Consider the following 23799-nt stretch of genomic DNA (forward strand, 5'->3'; position numbering starts at 1 on the left):
CCACTTGATTTTATGAACCTTGAGGGGAAAAAATTGCAATTTTCCCCTGAGTGGGGTTGTTGATTCATTATGACAATGTAAAGAACATACTTTTCCCCCCATTCCTTAGATTTACTTAAAGAAAAAAAATTATGAGACTTTTGAGTTTAAAACCCCAACCAAATACCCTCTGCCCAACTTGTGTCTTTCTCAGTAGGACATCAAGGCCGTTTGCTTTGGTTTTCAAGGTACCCAGACAAATTTTTGCAGAAAGGTGTGTGTGTGTGGTTTGAAGACAGCCTGGTTTCCTCAGGAAATGACATCTGCCTGTGCTGTCGGTCTCTTACCAGTAACTTTTCAACTCATTGCCTAGTTTAATCTCTTCAAAAATTTAAAAAAAAAAAATCAGAGCAAATAAACTCCAGTTTTAACATAATCGGGTACGGGTTGAGATGAGAGCCCCGCTTAGTACCAGCATGGCGAGGAAGGCTCCCAGGGAGTGAAACCATTCACCTTCTCTGGGCAGGAGCCCAGCAGCTGAAGTGTTGCTCTGAACTGCCCACGGCCCTCCTGACAGGAGGATCCCAGGGTGAGGAGAGCTGAGGTTGGGGCAGAGCTCAGGGGCTGCAGCCCCAGGAAATGATGTTCAGCAGCGCTGCCCCCGGCAGGGGCTGCTCCGGAGGCGTGTGCAGGCAGAGGTGATGCCTCTGCTGTCACCGTGTGTACTCCAGAGTCAAATCCCTGTTCTTTACGTTCCGATGGCAATCGTGAGGTCACATGCTGTGCATAGGGTGTGAGTGCTGCTTCACCTAATTCTGGTACCACCCTGCTTTCTCATTCAGTCTTTACCCTGAACAAAGATCCCGTGCTGGAACATCAGACTTGCAAACTTGATCTTCATTGCTGTGCCACTCCTCCCAAGGGACTTCCTATCGCTGCATATGCATTCTATCTCAGTTAAAGTTTGTCAAGGTTGGGAGGTCTGCCTGTCGGGCTGTTAGATAACATTGTCAGGGAATCTTGCAGCATCCTGAAATCCTTGATGTGTTTCATGCAAAAGACCCCACTTTAGTTGGAGGGGGGGAGAGTATCAGATGAAGTGAACTCTTTTCATATCAGCTGTTCATAGAATCACAGAACAATGTTTTTGATAGATTTGGAAATGAAAAGTGCTGTCCTGTAAGCAAAAAGACTGTTTCATTAATTGAGAGAGATAAGTGATTGGAAAAAATCCAACAGTTTGACTGCAGAAACATACTTTACATATTTAAAAGGAGTAGAATAATTTATGTTCCTATCACTGATGGCTTCCCAATGGTAGTTCTGGTATCAATGACCATAGAGGAAACCATAAATACTTTTGCATCATCATTAATCAAATCAACATGTTTGATTTCTTGCCTGGTGGTTTGACCCTCTTACTTCAGCTGCTGTAGTGACAAGGCATAGTGTCCTTGTGTTCTGGTGCTTTCTGTATTCAGACTGAAAAGGCCTGTTGTCTTGGGTTTGTGATTAGGGAGCTTTTAGTTTTTATCATGAAATATTGCAGTGTATGTCTCTAATTAATACACCTCTTTGAAACCCACAGACATTAACTATCAGCAAGAGTAAGAACAGAGGTAGATGTGCCTAATTTAAAGGTATGGCATTAAAAAATGTTTTGGAGGAAACATAATAGGGGAGAATGTCTAGAAAAAAAACCAAGAACCTGGTGAAAATAAAGGAAAAACCTGTGTAGTTCTCCAAGTGCTGAATTCCTCCATTGGTGGCTCAACCCATCACCGATGTGTTTTACAGCAAACTCACATTTTCTGTCTGATCCACTGGTCTCACTTCATGTGTTAATGCCTGGTTTTGCAGGAATTGTAGTAATTAGGAAGGAAAGAAAAAGCATGTGTGTGTATATGTGTGCATGCATCCATTGAAATACACTTTTTTTTTATATATACATATATATGCATTTTGGAAAAAATTGGCTCCAGATCTCTCCTACCAATAAATACCCTTTTTAAGGAATGTGCTTTGACCTGGGACAAACAAAAAATATACACTCTTTCAGAGCCATCACTGTTATTTTTTAATTATAGGATTCTGTGCTTGTAAAAGAATTATTTTAACAAAATTTCATGTATGGTCTTGTAAAATGGTTTGGGGCAGAAATTACTGTAGTTGGTGTATTTATATTGAAGAGCAACATTACTTGTTGCTGGCAGAAGAAGAGCTAAGTGAACATTTTCTGTCCTGAGTTGATATTTTGAATGGAGCTTTAATGGCACGATGGTTTCAACAGGTTTTACTCCATTGCATTCAGGGGTTTCTATAGTAATTACTATGGCAACAGTGATGCAGAAAATGTTCCCACGGGAACCCAGCTGTGAATAACAACTAACTGAAAACATTTTGCTTTTGCATCTCAGGTTAAATATCCCTTCAGTGAAAGTGTGAGGGTTTTGCTTACTTAATAGGAAGTCATTCTCCTACATAAAACAGACATGTTGAAAGGAGTGTCTGGTTTCAGAATAGAAACACCTTTTAAATGTATTGCTGAAGTATCATCCCCAAGACCAATGAAGTGTTTTAAACATGAGGTGTAAAATTTGGCACCAGCTTCAAACGTTTCATGTTGTAAAGAAACTTCCAAAGCCTAATTTGTAGTACAAAATCTTCTGCTCAGGAATTATAACTTAGTTTTTATTAACAGCATTATTCATTAGGTAAATGGTTTACATAACTCGTGGAGATAAAGCTATCCTGATAACCTTCTGACCTCTCTGTGCAACGAAGGTCAGGAGCACAAAAGTCACATGGTGGAGGTCAGTGTTTGTTGACTTCAGTGTCTATTTATAAATTGCCTTCAAAAACTCTTCTGATTTTTGCAGAAATATATTTGTCAGTGTTTGTATTAAATATCCTGATATCAGAGGGTACAATATTCGTTGAAGCTATTTGTTGTTAAATCTAGCTCTCCTTGTATGTGTAAACTGGCCTTTGTGCATATAATTGCCTTGTTTGTATTTATTTCACTTTCGTTCAGAACAAAGGGGAAACCAGTCCAGTGTTTATGATATGAATAAACTTTTAAACTTGAAAGCATTTTAGGACTTGATTTGGTAGCTTTACTGTGATGGAGTAAAAGAAAATGGCCCAGGAGATTTGTGGCTACAAGGAAAACACTCAGTGCCCTACATAAAAAAAGGGGAAATTAAAGCAATAAATATTAAAAAGACTCTGCTAATTCTTTTCAAGGTCTAAAAATTTATGTTAAAGCTGAATAAGAAAATTGTGAAGAGCACTTTGTTAAATATGAGGAGAAAATAGTTTTATAAGCCCAGGGGTCTGGTAATTCTCTCAGAATTATTTATTTAACTTAATAGGAATTACTGTGCAGATGGAAATGTGATGAAATGGAGGTGAAATCACTATTTGTTTCATTTGGGTGCCTGTGGTGTGCAACCTGCTGGTAAAGTCTTACAAGTGAAAATGTCTTTGTAAATCTAAAAGTTGTGTGATCTTCATGACTTGTTTGTATATATCACATACTATTTTAAATTGTGATTCAGGGCCTCTCGTTCATTTTGGTGCACATAACTTTTCCAAAAAAATAAATATACTGGCAACTTATTAAAGAAAACTGGTTATATTGGGTATGTAACTACTAAAAATGTTTGCTTGTCCATAGATGTCTCAGCTGTGAGCATCTTAAATATTTTGTTGAGTATAGTTGTGTTTATTGTACCTATTATTCTTATAATCTAATGAATTGGAAGTGCTCTCTCCCAGGTTTCAATGAGTGTTTGTCTTTAAGACATCTCCCAAAGGAAAAAGAGATAAAGTATCATGACTTGGGATTTTGCTTTTTTTAAATTTCTAAGTAAAAAGCTCTACAAATGGGGAAAGGTTGAAAAAGTTGAAGCTTTTTCCCTCAGGCTTGATATAAATATCAAAACTGATTCCCATGAAAGGTTTTGTCATTGATAACTTGATGAGGACAAGAGGAAATGGCCTCAAGGTGCAGCAGGGGAGGTTCAGCTTGGACATCAGGAAGAGTTTTGTCACTGGGAGGGTGGTCAGGCATTGGAATGGGCTGCCCAGGGGATGGAGTCACCACTCCTGGAAGTGTTCAAAAAACAACTGGACGTGGCACTTTGTGCTGTGGTTTAGTTGACATGGTGGTGATCAGCCAAAGGTTGGACTCGATGATCCTTAATGATTCTGTGATTTCTGACTTTTTTCCACTTCTTAATGCTCTGCTCTTTATTTAACTGACAGTGCTCAAAATGTGGGAGAAGTTCTGTTGTCCATGTTGTGGTTATGGTATAATAAAATACTTTGTTGTGTCCTGGGCAGAGCCCCAGAATGCTGTAGTATTTAACCTTTGGTGAGATTTTTATATCCAAGGTACTGAACTATATGTGACAAAATAGCTAAATGGAATTTGCCGTGACTGCCTCCAATCCTTTAGAATGTGGTAGAGGGCAGAACTAGTGTAGACACAAAACTGTGGTATAATTTGACTTTTCTGGAGGGGTAGTCACAGCACACTGAAGTTAAGTCATGGGAATGACTGTGTATACTTGGAGAAGTTTAGTTTATTAGCTCTGGTGGTGACAGGCCTGTTACAATCCCAAGATAAGACGTTCTGGAATGTCTGCATAGAAATTGCAGGAGTGGTTCTTGTCACTCAGTATAAAACCCTTCATGCAAGAATAATCTTGCTCAGTGGAACAGCATTCTGAGTGTTACAGTGCTCTACAACCGATCATATTTAATAAAAGCAGATTTCCTTCCTTGACTGACTGGCTCAGTGCCAGGTCCTTAAGAGTGAGGTGTGAAAGTATCACACAGCTCTCTTGTAAAGGTGTGCAGGAGTTTTTTATTTTTCAACAAAGAGAAGCCTCTGAATTGACTACAGGCTTAATGGTATAATGATCCTGTATGACATCTTTGTTAGAAACCTACATTTTGGACCTTTTCAGTTGAAATACAAACTATAGGGCAGAAAAATATCAACTTGCAAACAAAGCATGAGGAACTAGCAGTACGGGAATTTAAAAATAGTGCATTGAATTGACTTGCCCCTAAGTCAATGTTACTTTTTTAAAATAGCATTGCCTCGTTATTCAGTGCTGATCTCCCTGAATGCCTGTTAAAGAGCCAGATGAGGTGAATCCAAACAAAAAGGGTTTTCAGAAGCCACCCCGTTTCCTTTATCAAGAACATGATGTAATGGCACTTGGATGGATTTTGAGGCTTAGGAGGTTCTCTCCAGGCTAGCTGAAAATGGGGTTTGGTTGGATTTCACCAACAGCTTAGAAATGCCTTGTTTGCTTTCTCTGGGTGAAGGTGCTTGTTTCTGTCTAACCAGTGAGGGTCCAGTCTTGCTAAGCTAAGTGGATTTCTCAGCTTTTTATTTGAAAAAACCAGCTTTTTCTCACCTGCTGATGGGGGCATTTAAGCCTTTACATCAGATCTTATTTTTCCCCCCCCCGTGGTCCAGAGGATCTTATCTGGCTGTGTCTGACTGTTGGGTGGAGATGAGCCATTTCTTTTGAATGACCAGTTGTTCTCTCTGTAAAGAATTCAGTTTCTGTGATACAGAAGTGGGGGTGAGGTAATGACTAAAAATGAATAAACCTTATTGCTGTTTCTTCTTCCCAATATAACTGAAATGATACAGTAATAATTTTAGGCTGCATGGTCAAAGTAAGCCAGTGAACAATCTTTATAATCCCAGTTTTTACAATATTCATGAAATGGTGATATTTTTTTATAGAAACATAGTACAAGACTCTCTTCTCATCCTTCCCAGCATTAATGCAACTGTACCTTTGTCAAACAGCAGACAAGTCTGGGTCCTCCTGTTGGCCAGTAGCCAGGAATTTCTCTTTCAGATGTGACCAGGGTTTATTGTATCAAGAGGGGATGCTTTTATAGTGGTGTATATTGATGGAATTTATTGCATTAGCCTGCAGTAACAGATGAAGAAATAAATGACTTTATTTTTCATCTTTCACAAAACTAGTTTTAATTTTTACAGGAAAGCAATCAAATACAGAAATGAAAAAAATGCATTTTGTAGCTTCTTTGGGTTTTATTGGTGGTGGGATATTTGACAGTAGGTTGCATTGGTTCAATGGTATAAGTACACATGTTGTGGAGAAAGCATGGGAAAAGAGTAGGTGTGGGACAGCTCCCTGCTACATGTACCTGCTCAGCAATGCCTTTGTGTGTGTAGCCAGTCACGGGGCTGTTTTTCTTTCTTAATGTGTTTATACCAGTTCATGATAGTAGGACAATAAAAGATTGTTAACACTGAGGAAATCAGCACAGCAGCTAAAAATCAGTCATCTGGTTTTTTTCTCGGTTGATATTTTAGTTTCTCTCAAGATACTGAGTGCTCAGTCGTCAAGTGGCCTCCCCACCCCCAGTTATCTCGCAGTGAGAGCTTGAAGAGCTCCTGTCTGCAGGCCGGGGCCTTGGCAAACTGAACATGCTCACAGTTTTTTAGTTACTTTGCCTTTAGCAAGAAAAGTGTATCAAGTAAGCTCTCTGTGTGAACTTAAATACTTTCTGAGCCAAATTCTGTTGTGTTAGATTTGTTTTACGCTTCTGGAAAATAAATGAAATTTTCCACAATCTCCTTTTAGTGCCAAATCGCACAGGCCTAGTATAGAAGAGAAATAATATTTGGGATTTCAAGTGGACAAGTCAGTGCTTTTTATTAAATAAGTCAAAGCATGGGCTTTTTTTCTTCTTTTAAAATCAGTACCAAAGGTACATTAATTTATTATTATCTGTAATTTAAACTATCTAAGAGAATCAGTATTCAAAGCTATTGTTCAAAGCTAAAATTCTCTTATGTCTCAGGCTTCACCAGATAAATTACTTTGACATTTTCTTATATGTAATTTAGTTTTCTTGTAATGTAGTTTTCTTGTGTATAATTTAGTATCACAACTATCCCAGTGTATTAAAATAAATGTGCTTTTGTGAACTGTATCTTAGTGTACAATTTTGATAGGTTAGGCAGACGACATTACAAAGAACAGTTCTGAACAGTAAGTACTATTTATTATTTAACAGTATCTTTGTAAACTATTCACAGCTGTAGTAACAACCTTTATTTTTGCAGATTGAGAAAGATTTTTACTTAGCACAGTTTGTCTCTAAGTGGTCTGAGCTTTCCTTTTTTTATCTGAGTGAGTATTCATGTAGATTTGTGAAATGTGCTTTTATCTGAAAACGGATGTAGCAGCTGAGTATTTTAAACAAAACATGCACAGCTTGGATATGCATATCTAAAAAAATCCTCTTGTAGTCAGTGATTCTGTGTGCAGATAGACTGGAGGATCAAATGAAGATGTAAAAGTTACTTGAGTTTAATATAAACTGACATAAATTGTTCATTTATCTCATCATCATGCTTCAAGGCAGATAATACACTTTTGTTAGTAAATGTAACAGAAGCTTTAAAACATTCAGCCCATGTTGTTGTTTTTAGATTCCTTTATACACTTCTACTTACCGATTGTCATTATATAATTAACCTACAGCACAGTAGATGTTGCACAAAAAATCTCCACTAATTTATTCTAGAAGGCACGTTCATCTGGTGTCTAACAATTGTGTCTGAAGAAAGATTTCAATAAGGATATATTTGTCCAACAGATACTTTTATTATATATCCACAATATGTGTGCGAGAGAACCTAAATAGAAAACCCTACACATGTTAGGGACAGAAGCATTTTACTCCCCGGGGTACAAAAGAGTAGTAGAAGCACCTTGATCAAAGCCAGTGCCACAGCTCAAGGGATATCTCCAGTGTCAAAAGTTCCTGCAGTAATCAAGGTTTTGTTCAGTAAAATTCTAAATTGCTCTTATGGAACAGCAGGATCACAGTAGGAAAGGAGCAGGTGAGCAAGTCAATATAGTTTGGTCATTCCCTGTAAACGTTTCAAGGGATCTAAGGAACATCGGAGCTACTGAGGCATGAAGATGCCATTTCCAGGGTTTGTGTTGCCAAGGCTGGAGCTTGAAGATCAAATGGAAGATAAACAGTTAAAAGATCTGCTAATGAGGAGAAGGAGGAATTTCACACCCAAACAAAGAGGCTGAATGTTGAGGATCGCCACGGGCCGCCTTTCCAAGGGACAGGTCTCTGCTTGCACTTCTCTCACAATGGAGGGACTTGGTTTCAGGCTTCTGTTTCCAAGGTAAACTTTCCATAGCGATCTCCAAACCAAGCTCAGCTGGCAGGTTTGGTGACCCCCTCCCTCCCACAGTGTTAAGAGTTCCTTTATAGCCCCACCTTCTAGTCTTTCATTCTTAAAAACGTGGTACTGAGGAGAAAATGTTTTGGAGTCTTTTAGCTGAAAGAGATCCATGGTAGGAAAAGTCAAGTGTTATGGATTACAGCTTTCAGACCATTGTTACAATAATTGTAGGGAGGAACTCCTCTTTTACCTCACACATTATTACGATGCTTCCTTTTCTCAGCCGCGATCCAGCCTATGATAATCTGTTTGGTGCATTTCACAAATGTTAATCACAGTGCTTGCAGTTAGAGGGACCATCCCTGTCTTGTACTTGACATTTGAAAAAGCCTTACTGTAGTACCTGAGTGATTTATCTTAGGCGTAAGTGCCTCTAAAAGTCAGGTCTGCTCATCACTGTAAATGCCTATTAATCTGACTCCTCTTTTTTTTCTTTGTTTGAAAAATTCTGCTTTACTCTATTTCTTTTTCAGTACAGTTCTCACTGATGTTGACAGATGGGAAGACCAAGAGATCAAAATAAGATAGTGAAGGACCAAATTGAAAATGGTAAATGAGATCTTGCTTTTAGAAGAACTATGTTTTATTACTTGAGGTGCAGGGCCAGGAGTTGGACTTGATGATCCTTGTGGGTCCCTTCCATCTCAGCATATTCTGTGATTCCGTGAAATTTATTGCTTATTCAACAAATTTATTGCTTATTACAGAGTTCTTAGTTCTCATTACAGAATGATTGTGGGGAGATAATTTTTAATGTAGTCTTCATTTCCCTTGAAACGTTGTCTAAAATATCAGAACACCTGCTATATTGAAGTTGAAATATCTGTTGTTTCCCCTATATTCAGCTTAACTAGTGTAAAACTAGTGCAGTTCTTAATCAAATGCTAAAATAAATACCAGAACAACATTAAAATAGAAGATAAAAGTGCTGAAACATAAGTTTAAACACACTTTTTGAGAAGGAGTACAACTTTCTGTAAAGCTCAGAGTATGTTTTTTGAAAATCTAACTGGTTCCACTGTGAGATCATCTGTGACTAAAAAACTGCAAAACACCATTGGGACAATTATCTGTGTAACTTTTGTTAATCACATTTTTCTCTTTTCATAATCCAGTTACTGTTCCAGTGAGGCTTTTATATTAGAAATTCAGTTTCATAATACTTTAACTTGGAAAGCTGTACTAGGAGGAGTTATTAGTGGGACAGTCTTTGATGTTAAAGTCTGTCATGTGTAGTGACTTCTGCTTTTTAATGACTTTATCAATACATTTCAATATTGATATTCTCTCTGGTTGGCAGGCTGATAGAGTGAAAAACTGAGAAGATTTACATCTCAACCTTTGATGTTACAAAAATTACTTAATTATCATGATTATAATTTTATCTTTTGCATTATGCTGGCATCAAAAAACATCTCCTGTGATCACAGCTCTATGATGTGTTTTAATGAACATAATAAGAAAAACATCCATACAGCAAATATTTGACACGAAAATAGAGAAGACAGTAAGAAAACCAGTGAAAACTATTGCCATCCTGACTCTACAGAAAAGGAACTGGGGCATGGTATATTGGAGTCCTTCAAGAACTATAAGCAGCAGGAACGACTCGTGTTAGTTCAGTGCTTTAACTGCAAAATATCTGTCCTGTTATTGTTGGATGGTGAGGTTTGAAAAGCAGCCATTTAATTTGCGGGTTTTAACCAAGTTTTGGTGTCCCTGTTATTATTTGTGGTAGCTTCTGTAAGGTGCCTAATTGCATGGTTGGGGTTGCAGTGTGCTCAGCACTTGGGTCCTGCTGCCAAACTCTTTGTTGGTCTGGTCAGCTCCAGCAGGTCAGTCGAGCTTTGATCTGACTTCGTGTGTAAAATCTCAGCAATGTTTGCCTACCTTTGTGAAGTAATTTAAGATCCTACTGGTGAAAAGCACTCATTAAGAGTGAAGTGGACAATGTTATGGTTCCTTTTCAGAAATAATTGTACAGTGATAATTACAGAGTAGGAGAAAGATTTTATTTTATTTTTTTTTATTTTTTTTGGAAGGAGTAAAAACAGAAGTTGGCTTCTCGTTTTTAGCGTCACACCAGAGTGTGGCTGACGTGCTTTGCACTGGTGCTTCGCGTGGCTTCAGTGGCAGGATTAAAGGCTCTTTGTGTCCTCATCCAGTGCAGCTGCAGCCTGCACCATCCTGCATCACATGGCATAATTGCATCTTCACTGCTTGTTTGGGTCAGGGTTGTCTCTCCTTGTGGAAAATCAGTGGGAGTAATAAGTTGTTGACAGTCATCAAGTCAGCGCGTCTCTGAAGGCCTGTAAGGCTGCCATGTCCCTTAGCTCTCAATCTGAATTAAAACCTGTAACTACACTGAAGACAGAAACCTGTCAGAGGTACAGCCAAGGAAATCTGAGGTGTCTTGCTGCTTGAAGCATGTCTGTATTTTTCTTTTCTTCCTCTATTGTCATTCTGCTGTTGATACAGAAAACAGGGCAGCTGAAAAGGTAAACACTTGTCTTTTCTCATCCTGCAGGCCAAAACAACAGCAACAGAACAATTTTTCCTTGTTTCCTTCCACCAAGGGCTGGAATTTCAGAGGGGTAAGTTTAGTATTGTTTTGTTCACACTCTAACATTTTGTTGCAGTGTAACTTTAGTTAAAGCATGATCTGCAAGGACTAAAATCACGGCTGAACAATTAGACTCGAACTTTTCATTTTTGTGCCCTCCTAAAAGGCTTTCTAAAATATACCAACTTTTGTTTTTTTTTTTAATGTGATTGACTGTATTGTTATGAAGGGTGTGGGAGATAGTTTAAAGTAGGTTAACCTACAGTGCCACTTTTAAAAAAAAAGGGTGTATTTTCATATCTGAAAATAAATAATGAAAACTGAACTGATACATATAGTTTAAGTGCTGTTTTACTGTAGTATATATATTTGTAAACTTATCTTGTTGAAAGTTTGTATATGTGAAATACAGTTGAAGAATCATAACAAAAATTACATGAGTCCCTTCTACAAGGCAGAAGGGTTTTATTTCTGTTTGGTTTTATTTCTGTTTGGTTGGCTGAACAAGGAAATACAGAAGCATGTGGGTTCCCACAGTAACTGACTGAAAAGATACATCAAAAAGCAAAGCAAGTGACACTTAGAACCTTAATATTTGCTGGTGGTATCAGGAGCTTTTACTCTTTTCTGCTTCAGGTTTCAGAGATCTGCTTCTTACATAGGTTAGTTTGTTCAGAGAGGCATGTTGTCCCCTCTCTGTTCCCTATGACCTCTGAAACCTCGTACACCATTTGTTGGAAACCTTGGTAGTGGTGGTGCTCAATGGCAATGGTGTGTTTGCCACGTGTGTAAGTGCTGTAGCCTGGGATATAGTCTAGGAGAAGTTGTCACTGCATGTTGTATCTAAGTCATAGTAATCTTTTGGTTAAAGGAAAGGCTTTTCTGCCTTGCAAACTTCTTTTGGTATAATAAATAGTATATTACCATTACCTGTAATTTGGACTGACTTGTACTTAGGAGAGCATATAAATTTTCTCTGAGCTTCTTCCAGCAAAGCATTTAAGTAGCCAGACATAAATGCTTTGCTGAAAGGGTAAATGGCATTGACAGGCTTACTGGTCTGTGCTGCTCAAAATATTTTTTACAGTAGTGATTCTTGCAATCTAATTTCGTGTTTTAAATAGAGCACACTATCATCTACTGTGAGGGAAGAACCTGTATCAGTTGTTCACTTAGTCTGTTTGGATGCTGAAACCAACATAGGTGAGCACTGGAAAAGATGTCTCACTGTCTGTTGATGTTTGCAGTATCTGAGCATTAACTCTATTCTGATGGATGGAAAAATTGTGTTATGAAAAGCCCAGTGAGCAGACTTAAAGTAACGAAGGTTTTCATAGAGGTGGTGAATGATAAAAGGTTAGCTTTGATGTCTTTGCTCCAACAAGACTAAAACCTTATTGGGTAAAAGAACTAAGTTAATGTTGACAGTGGAGCAGAGCCACACTTGAGTATAACAAACACAATTCTAGAGCTGACTTACTCATAGCTATGTTCTTTTCAGCTTCTATGCTATTTCTGTAGTACATAATATAGAACATCAGGAGACTATAATACAGGGTCATTGTAGCAGTCACAAAAAAAAAAAATAATCAAGTGATTAAGCACCAAATTGCAACACTGTGTTCATCTGCCTGTCCTCACTTTGCAGCTAGTTCACTGATTTTGAAGGTCTCTGCATCACGTTGATAAGGGCTCATGTTAAAGCATCTTTGAACATACACCAACGTAAACCTCAAAGGAAGATAAGGAAGGCCCAGATGCCTCACATTTACCAAAGAAACTCCTCTGCACTTCTTTTCCTCTCCTTACTTAAATTTATCAGAAGCAGCTTATTTCCATCCTGAGCAGCTCTCTCAAGCCCCATGGTTGGAGATCATGTTGAATTCTCTCAATGGGGATTTTCAGTTAAGATGCTATCATGTGTTTCTACCAATGTTGTCATTTTTAGATAGTGGTAGCAGTTACTTCCAGAACTTTGAACAGTATTTAGGTATCACTGGGGAGAAGGGAGTTTCTTTTCTTTCTTTCTTTTTAATTTTTTTTAACTAAACAAATCAAATCTGGTTGAGATTGAATTAAGAGTTACCAAGCAGTGCAGTCTTTCCACTATATGCTCTTCCTGTGCATACACAAGGCATCAGGTTAATTTGGCCTTTGAAGACGTTTTACAGTCAGGTGTCCAGCAAATAAACTATTATGGAGGGATTTATAGGGGTATTTATAGTGAGAACTGTCATTTCAGAGGATCAAACAGAAAACCTGTGGAGGTAAGAATACCCCTCACTGGAGGGACAGTGCAATGGGAAGACCAAAATATAGGAGATCAGGTGTTGGGTGTGGTACTTAGAGTAGAAAAGGAATAAAGCAAAGGAAGATAATGGGTATAGGATGGGAGAAGGAAAGAGGAGGAATCTGCAAGTTGGAAAGAAGGGGTGGAGAAAGCAGAGAGCCATGGAAGATGCATGAGAGAAAGAGAGTGGAAATGGATAAAATATAGAAATGGAAGAAAGCTGGTGGAAATATGCAGAGGAGTCAGAAATCTTCTATAAAGCACTGCAGGTTTATCAGCTCAGCCTTTACAAGCACTGACCTGGGGTGATGAGGTGACATGTGGGTGGAGGAGCAGTCTGTGGCCGGGGCTTGGTAAGGAGAAGAAACAAATACCTGATGGGATGGGGCAATTCAGAGGCAGGTCAATAATGAATGTAAAGAAGGCAACAGCACAGCTCTTGGCACAGAGATCAGTATTAATCCCATTTTTGCTTTATCTTCTGGTTGCCATTAACTTTCACTCTTCTCATTTCCATGCCACCCTTCTCTTAAAACCTGGGTACAGGTAAGTGGCTTTCCTCAGCACCACTGTCTGGTACCTGTGCATGATTGGTGAATATGCTGCTCTTAGTGTCTGTGGAAATAGTGTGTGATGTTGCCATGTAGGGTGGCAAACAGTTTTAGTAATAAAGCATTCCATCAAACGAGGGTCACATTGGTACAGTCACCCACGCACAGTTAGAAGATGTCAGAATTAAAGTTTCTGTGGGGTTTTGTTAGGTATGATCCAGTCTTGAGTTACACACTTGGGTGCTATTTTTTTCCATAGTAAGAGCAGTCAGTCTTACAAATAAGGAAGTTCTGAATTCAAGAAGACTATGACACTGTCAAGTGTTTAAGACTTCAGCTTCTTTATCTATCTCCCTTCTTGCTCCCTTAAAATGACCCAGTTTCTGTTTTTGCCAGCAGGATAAACTTCTGGACTTAGATATGTGACTGGAAGTCTTTAAATGTTTTGTTTTTCTATTGAAGCATTCAGATATATTTGCAGAAGTAGTGGTGGTACATGTTGGTCCCAGTGTTGATATGCTGACACTGGAGATGACTATGAAGAAACTGCCAGACAATCAAAAGAAAAGCAGTTACCTGATTAGTGAAGATTATTGGGGCTGTAGGCAGAGCTGAAGAGGATGCTGGTTTTGTCTGTGCTTATCTCTGATATGTCTCTCCACTGTTCCACCAAGAGAGCATCATTTCCTGCATGCTTTAAACAAACATCTGAACCATTAAGATTATTTCTCCATTCCCCCCCCCCCAACAAATTTGGCTGAAGAACTTCAGTGCTAAAAATAAATAGTGAAATCTAAACCAACATTTTGTAATTTAAATAGTTTGAGGCATGTGTTTAGTGTGCAGTTGCCTGAAGATTGAAGATAATTTATTGCAACTAGGCTTCTTCCTATTTCCTCCTTTTTTGTTTCCTTTTTAGTTTTGCAAAAGCATTTAACTAACCAAGCTGCAGATGTGGTCACTTGTAGGAAAGGCTGATCTAATTTATGAGAAATCTGACATTAAAAAAGTGTTAAACATCCTGAAGGTCAATTTTAGATATGTAAGTGGTTTCTTTGCTAGTTTTACTGCATGTGTGCTTGTGGCGAAAAAGGTGTCTTTCATGCCAAGTGGGAAGAATTCCACACTTTTCAGACAGTATTTACAAAGCAGAATATTTATTTTTGTGCAGACTGGTAGACTTCAGTTATTGCCTTCAGGGTGCAGGAATCTCAACAAGATAAAAATTGCTAAAAGAGAAAAGTTCTTTCCTAGCTTTAACTTGATGATTAATTACATAAATTACATAATCATGTACTACCATAGAAAGCACCTCTGTACCTATCCTGGATTCTGACTGGATCTGTATCCACTGATACTCGTTTGCTTAAGCAAAGATGTTACCTGTAACAAAAACTTATTAGAATTATTATTGACAGGCCTTTATTCATATTGTTGAAACCAAGTTATGCACTGCTGTCTCTAGATCAAATGTGCTTAAATACCATACATACTTAGTCTATCCAGTATGATTTTAGAACACAAGTTATCATATACATTAAAAAGCACTTGCGGTTTTCTGTTATTTTAATGTACTTTTATGCACAATTTAAATAGCTTCCTCACAGGAGGATGGTGACTTTGTGTCATTGACAGCATATTTTTCTACACTTTGTGTAATCACAGCATAGCTGTGAGTGGAATAATTATACCTGTTATGACAACAGGCAGAGACTGGTTCCTTCCCGTGCCATGGGCAGGGGGAGTCTGGCTGGCATCCCTGCCCTCCCACAGCTGCTCTGCTGCTGCTGCTCCTCCCTTTACATCTGCAGAGTCCCTCTCTTTCTTCTAACCTCCTGCAGCAGGTTAAGGAGATACCAGGTGGATGCTTGACCTGTCTCATCCCTCTTTCTCTTTGAAAAGAAAAATTCCATGTTCCCTTTCTTACTTTCTAAGAGATGATGTATCACTGGGCATTGCTCGCTCCTTTTAGATCTCGTCCTCTGTCTCCTTTCAGTGGGTTCCAGCTCTTCTGTCCCAGAATTCAGTTGCCTCAGCCCTTCCCTTTCACTGCCTGTCTCTGCTCAGCCTTGCTCTTAGTCAGCCTTTGGGGAGGTGCTGTTGTGCCGCTGTCCAGCATTGGCCTGGCTTGAACCAGAATGTTTCTATCCCTGATACTAAAAATAGTAAGAAGCGATTCTATAAGTCTGTTCTTGCAGTTCTTTCTCTGCAGCATTCCTGGAGCAGGGAAACTTTACTTCACTCTGTGATAGCAGCAATGTAAGGGGCAACAGGAGTGCTACAAATTTCCTTCAGTGATCCACAGTTCTGACTAGGGCTTATAAACTGGAGCAAGTAGACACCCTCAACACTGATTCTTGTTTGTAAAAGAGTTGGGTTTGATGTCTCTCTGCTTATTCTGTGGGCGGAGTTTTAAAAGGTTTAGCTTGTTATTGGTTTTGTTTTTGAACAAACCATTAGAACTGTTGTTGATTAGTCACAAGACTAATTTCTCTTGGAACAGCAAGGTTTATGTTGGCAAACAATAGAGATGCTATCAGAAATTCATTGTGTGGCATTTGCGTAACTGGATAGCAGTCAATTCCATCTGCAGTTCCAAAACACATGTCAGAATTGTTTATTCTTAATGTATACACTGAATTTAAAAAGCAGTGCAGAGTAACATTGCCTGTGAGATGATTTTGAAGAATTCCAAATTGTATTATTCCAAACTCATGTGTGACTCAGCATGGTTTAATTACCACGGCTTCTGTCCACAGTGTGGGATGTCAGGTTAGTCTTGTCACGCCGGAATGTTTTATCTGAAATTCCAACAAAACGCAGTTTGTTGATATGTTAGTTCTTAGGTCTGTAACAAATGTCCATATCTTTTTGTAGGATCAAGGAATAGTGTAAATTGCAAGGTCCTTTGCATACAGTAGTACAGCAAAAATCATGAACATGTGCTGGAGAGACATCCGTGAGTTGTTTAGAGGTGAGTTACGAAGGAGAGTGATGCAGGCTGGCCTAAAGACTCCAGTAGGGTTTTAATGGTTTGGGACATTTTGTGCATGTTTTATGAGCTGTTGTTGCTCATGCTATCTAGAGAGGGCTGTAATAGGAGTTTGCAGTGACTTCACTAACTCAGTTCAGTAGCTGTTTTATTAAACTTTCACTGCCTGCACACCTGAAGTCATCTGTGAGTCAAGTAACACGGCCATGATACCTGTCTACCTAGTTCACAGAGGTGCTTTCAAGTTAATTACATGCTAGTTATAGAAAAAACACTTTAGATTCTGTTTCTTGGGGCAAGAATTTCAAGTTGTGCTTTTACAGCAGCTAACACATTCTTGAAGAGACCTTCATAGACTTTTACACCTGCAAGATTCATGGTTTGTGTTGTAAAGGGTAGGTATTCTGCTTATTACAGCTCAATTATTCAGTTAATATTTTGAGTTTTTCTGATGATGAAAATAGTCAGATATCTCCCATTTGGAAGGATTTCTTATAATTTCATGTTATCTTTTCACAGAATTGATGTGGTTTTTTTTTTTAAAAAATACTTCATAGGGTCATTCTGTTAATGTTGTAGGGTTTTATTTTATGGATCTTTGTAAGTGCTTTGTAACAAGTTTATTTTTGTTCCGGGCGTGGTTTGTTATTTATAGTAGAAATATTCTGTATATGCTGTTAACCTGTCATGCCAGCTCTTTTGCACATACAAACAATACTGAGCTAGAGGCAGCATGTGATGAAGCAGATAGGTCCAATTGTCATTCTCTTAGGCTGAGTTGGATGTTCTGTTATATAGCAGATTTCCTGTCTTTAATCATAGACTGGGTGTTACCTTGTACTCCTGCTGTCATTTACTGTTCTTTTCTTTGTTCAGCAGCAGATGAACTTGACCCCAGTTCAATTTAACTCAAACTAAACTCTGCCCATTTCTTTGTATTTGTTTTCCCCCACCCCACCAGTGGCTGCTCTTCGAGAACATGTGATGTGAATTTACTGTTTCCTATGACTTTGTTTCAGAAGCTTGTAATGGTTATGAGGGTGATGCTGTTGTCCAGCTGAATTTAATGCCACTCAGTCTGAGAAAACAGCATTTTAGAAGCAATTTTTAACTATATATTGGTGTTTTATTGATGCTATACTGTTTCAGGTTCAGATGATCCACACTGCACACATGGAGTTGAATTGCTGTTATGTTTGCTTTTCTTCTTGAAAGCTAATGTTGTGGTTAGAATGTGCACAGCAATTAAAAATTATGGCAATCTTTTAAACTCTGCCACAAATGCATAATAAGAATGATATGATGGTGTCCTCTATTTATTGCAGCCTGGAAACAAATTTTCTTATTACAGTAGCAGCCAGCAAAACAGGTCTCCAGTTTGCTAGATATCATGTAAACATAATAATAAACTATTCTTTCTAGAAAGAATTTACAAACTAAATATATGTAAGAACATACTGTAACATTTGTTAAATAATGCTAGATTAAATTTTTTGTAGTAGATTCAGATCTGTTGCAGCTCTTACATTTCATTCATGGTGACAGATTTTTGTAATTCCTGGGTTCTTCTACATGTTTTGAAATGGGCTATCCCATTCTGATTGAGGATGTATGGAGCACTGCACACAATATGATCCTAACATGATTTGAGGTAATGTTCTGAAGATCTGTAAAATGCACATTTAAAAATACTTATTACATTGGGTTTGCTGCAAAAATTGTACACTGGTGCTGTTTTTTTCTGGATTGTGGTTAGTTGTAAAGCTTTTCAGAGAGTGTTATATTTAGTGTTCTTAAAACACTCATAATGCCACAATGAGAAAGCAGTTTTAATCTCTGTGCCAGCAGACACTGCCAGTCCAAATCAGTCCAGTAGCCTTGTGAGAAGGTCGTGAAATGAGGGCAGTTATAGCAATCCTAAGAAGATTAGATTGCATGTCCTGACTGGAAGGATACTGGGAGGAGATGAGAGGGGAACTGCAGCACTTCCTGAGGGTGCTCAGTTGGGCAGTGACTGCTGCAGTTTGGGGAGGCACTTGCTTCTGGACTGCTACAATCCTAGAAGTAAAAATTAAAATTATTCTCTTCTCAGTGTCTTCACAAAACCATGACAAACTTTTCCACATTCTAGGAAGCATTATCTTAAAATTCTCCATGTCGTTATCTCTGGGATTATATGTGAGAAACCACAAACCTATGAGTATAATAACACTTGAAATAATTGCACTCCTATATTTAATGCTGGCTGAGGTATTGACAAATTCTGGTAGCAGAGGATTAGGGTTTCCTGTAGGGGGTGAAAGATGGTTTAAGAAATAACTTAGATCTACTGACAAGTTAATAAAGAAAAAGTAAAGAATCCTTGAAAAAAAAAATTGCAGGCTTATATATAGAATTTATATGTATTTGCTTTGAAAAATAGACTGTGTTCTGCTGGAAAAGTCTGAAAAGAAGGTGGCTAGATTGGGTTTTAGCTCATCTTTAGGCAGGGAAGATAGGCCAACAGCATTTATATTACCCCAAAATGGAAATGCTTGAGTATTTTTTTTAAGTCTTGCCCTAAAATGTCTGCTTTCTGAAGGGTCTTTCAGTTAGCATTTTCTGTCTGCAGAGATGTCACAGCTCCTTTTCTCAAAGGAATTGGTGCCTCACTAGTATCAGTTTCACCTTTTATCTTCTTCCTCCGAGCTCAGCAGAAACTTTTTGCTCTGAAGAAAGATTGCACCACCTCACTAAGGGCTTGTTTTCTTTAAAAATGAAGTTCGAATTGCTGTGATCTTCCTACCCAAATTTACATTTGTCTTGACATTCTTGCCCACTGGAAGTAGGCAGCTGGCAAAAACAGCTCTGTGTTTGTAGATCTGAGCAAGTCACAAAAGATTGAACAAGATAGGGATGCAGGGTATGTGAATTAATTATCTCTATGTGTATAGATATATATAGTTAAAATAATTTACAGGATATAAGATATTTAATAAAATGTGGAATATTGTTGCCAAATAATTTAATTAAAGGAGAAAGAAGATAGCTGTTTTTAAAATTAATTTTATTGTTTGCTCAGGCATAACATCTTAAATCTTCATATTTATTCATGTCAACTTAGTGCATTTCACATTGTTTTTCCTAATTTTTAAACTACGTTTTTAGACTGAATTAATCTTATGTTTTAACAGACTCTTCAAGCACCTGTAAATAATTTACTAAGACAAGGTTTGAAGTACTTCTTTTGGGGTGGAATTCAGCCTAAGTGACATGTGCAGATGAAGCTCTATTGGTTTAGAAGTGAAATGACTCAGCTGCATCCGCTCAAGAGCTGAATTAAGTGAAAATCCCAGATTGCCCTCATCCCTTTTTCAGTGCTTAAACTCTCATCAAACAATACTCACCCTCCCTGCACCTGAAAGGTCTAATTCTGGTTTAACATAGAGAATGCAGCAAAAAAAGTTTGCAGGCTTTACTAAATATATGGCTTGAACTTTGTATCTGTTAATGTAGAAAATATGACAAAAATGTGTTCATTGTAGCAGTCTGTTAAAATGAAACTGTTGACATTCAGCTGTTTTTCTTTGTCCAGTATGGATACTTGCCTGAACTCCTCACACACTTATTACTTAAGTCCTAAACAAACACAGAAGTCTCTTTGCAATAGTAGTGGGAACATATTCAGTCATCTAATATGACTAATCAAGAAGTTTTCCCAAACCAAGAATGCAGGATCTTACACATGCATAGAAACTATTTTAGAAGGTAGAGCACTCGGGAAACTTTTCACTGTGTATTTACAGTGTGTGTACAAAGCATTAGAAAAGTTCCAGGATCTTACTTCTCCCTGTATTTGCACTTGTTTCTTTACATTAGAGTCCACATAGGCTTTAAAAAAGAACCAAATCTCATCTTTCTCTCAGTAGTTTCTTTTTGCTGGTTTCTGAGGATGACTTGTATAAAAGCTGTCCAAAGCTTGTGTTTCAACCACTTGAGATGAATATGGATTCCATTTTTTGGGGTCAAGAAAATTAACTGAGTATATATCAAAGGGAAACATGTACTAGAAAACACTGGTGACCCAGCTGGCAGTTTGAGAGACCCCACTGAAGGCTCATTATTAGCAAGTCAATCTCACTCAGTATTTCTTGTCTGCAGAATGATTTGTCATGCAAATATAAGAACTCTCAAGGAACTATTATGTTTTGCAGTTTGGATTATGAATCTGGAACCTAATCCTGTCAGTTTATTGACCTCAAGTTCTCAGTCACACTGATGATCACACACCAGTGTGTGTGTCCCCCTTGCAGGAGGAGATCCGCAGGTTTGAAAACCCAAGTGAGCTGGGAAATTTTATGTCATTAAGGTAGGAACAGTCTTATTTCATATTTCTGAGGGAGCAATAACTTTAGGTTGAATGCTTTCTTGATGCTTAAGATACATAGCTTTCAAAACTCCAGTGAAACAAAGATTCACCAGGTTTCATAGGATGCAGCTGCTAAAGGCTTCCTTATCCAGATTGGAGGAGAATCAACAAAAATGGAGTTTCTCTCATCAGTTATACTGAACTACCAGGGATAAAATCAAAGTCTGCACTTCCTTGACATCTTCTCACATCCAATTTTGGGTGCTCTGTCAAGCTCATCTCTGGTTCTTTATTCTGGGCTGATTCTAAAACATTCTTTGCTGAATTCTTGCTATTACACTTTCTGTTAATTTAAGAATCTCTGCTTAGCAGATCCCCTAACTTTTCAAATACTGGAAGGTTTTTTGTAAAATAAATATTTAAAAGCTTTGTCCAGTATCTACCAGCTGTTTAGTTTGCTGAGACATCTACACTTGGAGATAGTTGTCTGCCCTTGAGTTTAAAGCCCATTGCTGCTGTTTAAGACTGAGAATTGCACAGGTAGGGGATGGACTGTGTTTCAGTTACTGAGTCTCAAAGTCCCCGAACACCAACCTTTTATTTTAAAAGCATATTAATGATATCTTTACCTTTAACTGGTGCCATTCATCTGTTGGCAATCTGTAAACAACTTTTGCCTGTTTAAAATATTATTGGAGTCAGTCTGTGGGAGCAAACCACAGCAGAGATAGACAGGACAATACGGATCCCTCGGCTTCTGACACTTGTAGTCCGCTGCATGACAGGAAGCGAGAGCAAACTGTGTGGCTGCATGGGGAGGAGTTCCTGCCCAAAACTGAAGGAGAGACATAGGGACTCCTTTGTAACAAAGGCTTTTCATAGTCACATTGAATGTTTAGAAACCTCCTAAAATCTGAGTACAGTACAAAGTACCTCATGGTGTGGTGCTGCTTTTTTGTGCATTACCAGGTAAGCGCGAATTTGGGGTCGTGGAACTCTTTGTTGTTTGTGTGTGTTTAAGTTGAAATTGCACAGATATTGCTTCCAAGCATGCCAGGATTTAAAACAGGGTATTGATTAAACCAAAATTTTGCTTAGCCAGGATTGTTTCCTTTTGTAAGGAAAGAAATTGGTTTAGGTAATACACTCGGATATTCCCAATGGGATGGAGGGCGGTGTATTTTTCTCTCTGTGTTGGTAGTTTGTTGCTGCAGGATGGTGGGTTTAGGTGTTTTGGTTTTGGTTTTTTTATCGTACATGTGTAATAATCATCTCTGCCTCTGTCTCCTAGCATGAAAATGAGGATTTTGGCTGATGCTAGGGGAGCACTTATAGCAATATGCATTAGTGTATCCATTGTCAAAGTGAAAGCTGCAACAGATCCTATTTCCAGTGTATTTCCAGTGCAGAATGATTCTGCTCTGCAGCATGTGGGTGTGGTAACACCTGGAAAACTGGGGGCTGTTACAGACTCTGCACTTTGGAAAAATGTGCATAGAAAAGTATCAAAACTGATAATAACTGTAGAAAATACAGCCTTTAAAGGAAGTTTAAAAGATTTAGTGCATCTTGTGTATACAAAACCAAGACATGATATGAGGTGTGAGTACACGTTTGTCTCCGAGTGTGTGGGAGCAATTATAAAGTGGGCACTTGTTCTCTGTATTTGCCAAGGGTAGCACAGGAATAAGGAGGCTTATTTCACAGCAAGGGAGATTCAGGTTAAATATTTTTGGGGTAAATGCTTCCTGATTGTAATGTTAATTAAGCAGTAGAATGAAGTATAGAATTAAAATCTGTAATTTCAAACTTTGTGATATAAAAACTTTTCAGACCTGTTTTACATGTTGCAATGGTTAGCATTTAGTACTGGGTTGTTCTTAATGATTTGTGTGGGTTTTGATTTCAGGCTATTAATATGTGAATAAGAGTAGTACATTAGGACACAAGTGAACAGATCTCTAACTTTGCAGCTCCAGTCCCAGTTTATAGCATCCTTTCACTTGCTGGAGAACTAGAGAGCTTCCTCTCATTTAAGAAGCAAATCTATGTCAAAATATTTGTGTCTACATTGACTGAAACTGCACTTTGAAGTTCTTAAAAACATGTGGTAAAGGTGGAGGCCTGAAGTGTGAGGCAAGTCAGGGATATGGAGACCTTAGGGCTCTCTGCACCTGCCTGAAAGGAGGTTGTAGCCGGGTGGGGGTTGGTCTCTTCTCCCAGGTAACAAGTGATAGGACAGGAGGAAATGGCCTCAAGTTGCACCAGGTTTAGATTGGATATTAGGGAAAATTTCTTCACAGAAAGGTTTGTCAAGCACTGGAACGGGCTGCCAAGGGAGTGGTGGAGTCACCATCCCTGGTGGGATTTAAGAGTCATGTAGATGTGGCACTGAGGGACATGGGTAACTGGTGGCCTTGGCAGTGCAGGGTTAATGGTTGGACTTGGTGATCTTAGAGGGTTTTTCCAACCAAAATTCTGTGACTGTGTTCAAAGGCCTGTATGCTCTTGGATTTGCTGTGGAGAATGAGGCTTAAGTACGCTGAACCTTAAGACTGGATTGTTAATGGGGATTATATATATATGTGTGTGAGAGGGTTTTTATGTTCCCTGTGACAATTTTCAATAGTGAAAGAGGTGATCTGTGATAAGTTTATTGCACAGAATATTTTTAAGATGTTACCTGGTGTACTTCATGCAGTTCTGACTTAAATCATGTTTAAGAAAGGTATCAAAATTTCAGCAGGCTTGGAAAGTTTATTAAGACTGTCAGATGAATGAAGAGCTAGTCAATAAATAAA

The 23799-nt window shown here is 38.4% G+C and overlaps 1 protein-coding gene across 4 annotated transcripts in view; it reads left to right on the top strand.

The window, feature by feature from the left end:
• ARHGEF3 (Rho guanine nucleotide exchange factor 3) overlaps positions 1-23799 on the top strand; it is a 113195-nt gene that overhangs the window by 23633 nt on the left and 65763 nt on the right. For 2 of the 4 annotated variants that reach the window (XM_051811561.1, XM_051811562.1), the window contains one exon: positions 10782-10848. The exons of 1 other annotated variant lie outside the window; for it this stretch is intronic. In XM_051811561.1, the coding sequence (XP_051667521.1) occupies positions 10782-10848 (67 nt within the window). Of the gene's footprint in view, positions 1-10781; positions 10849-21912; positions 21968-23799 lie in introns of those variants that run through there. One more of the 4 variants, XM_051811563.1, reaches the window with a different exon arrangement.

Source organism: Manacus candei, unplaced genomic scaffold, assembly GCF_025592945.1.
Source record: "Manacus candei isolate 608988 ecotype Guabito, Panama unplaced genomic scaffold, ASM2559294v1 h1tg000082l, whole genome shotgun sequence".
In the NCBI taxonomy this organism is placed as follows: domain Eukaryota; kingdom Metazoa; phylum Chordata; class Aves; order Passeriformes; family Pipridae; genus Manacus; species Manacus candei.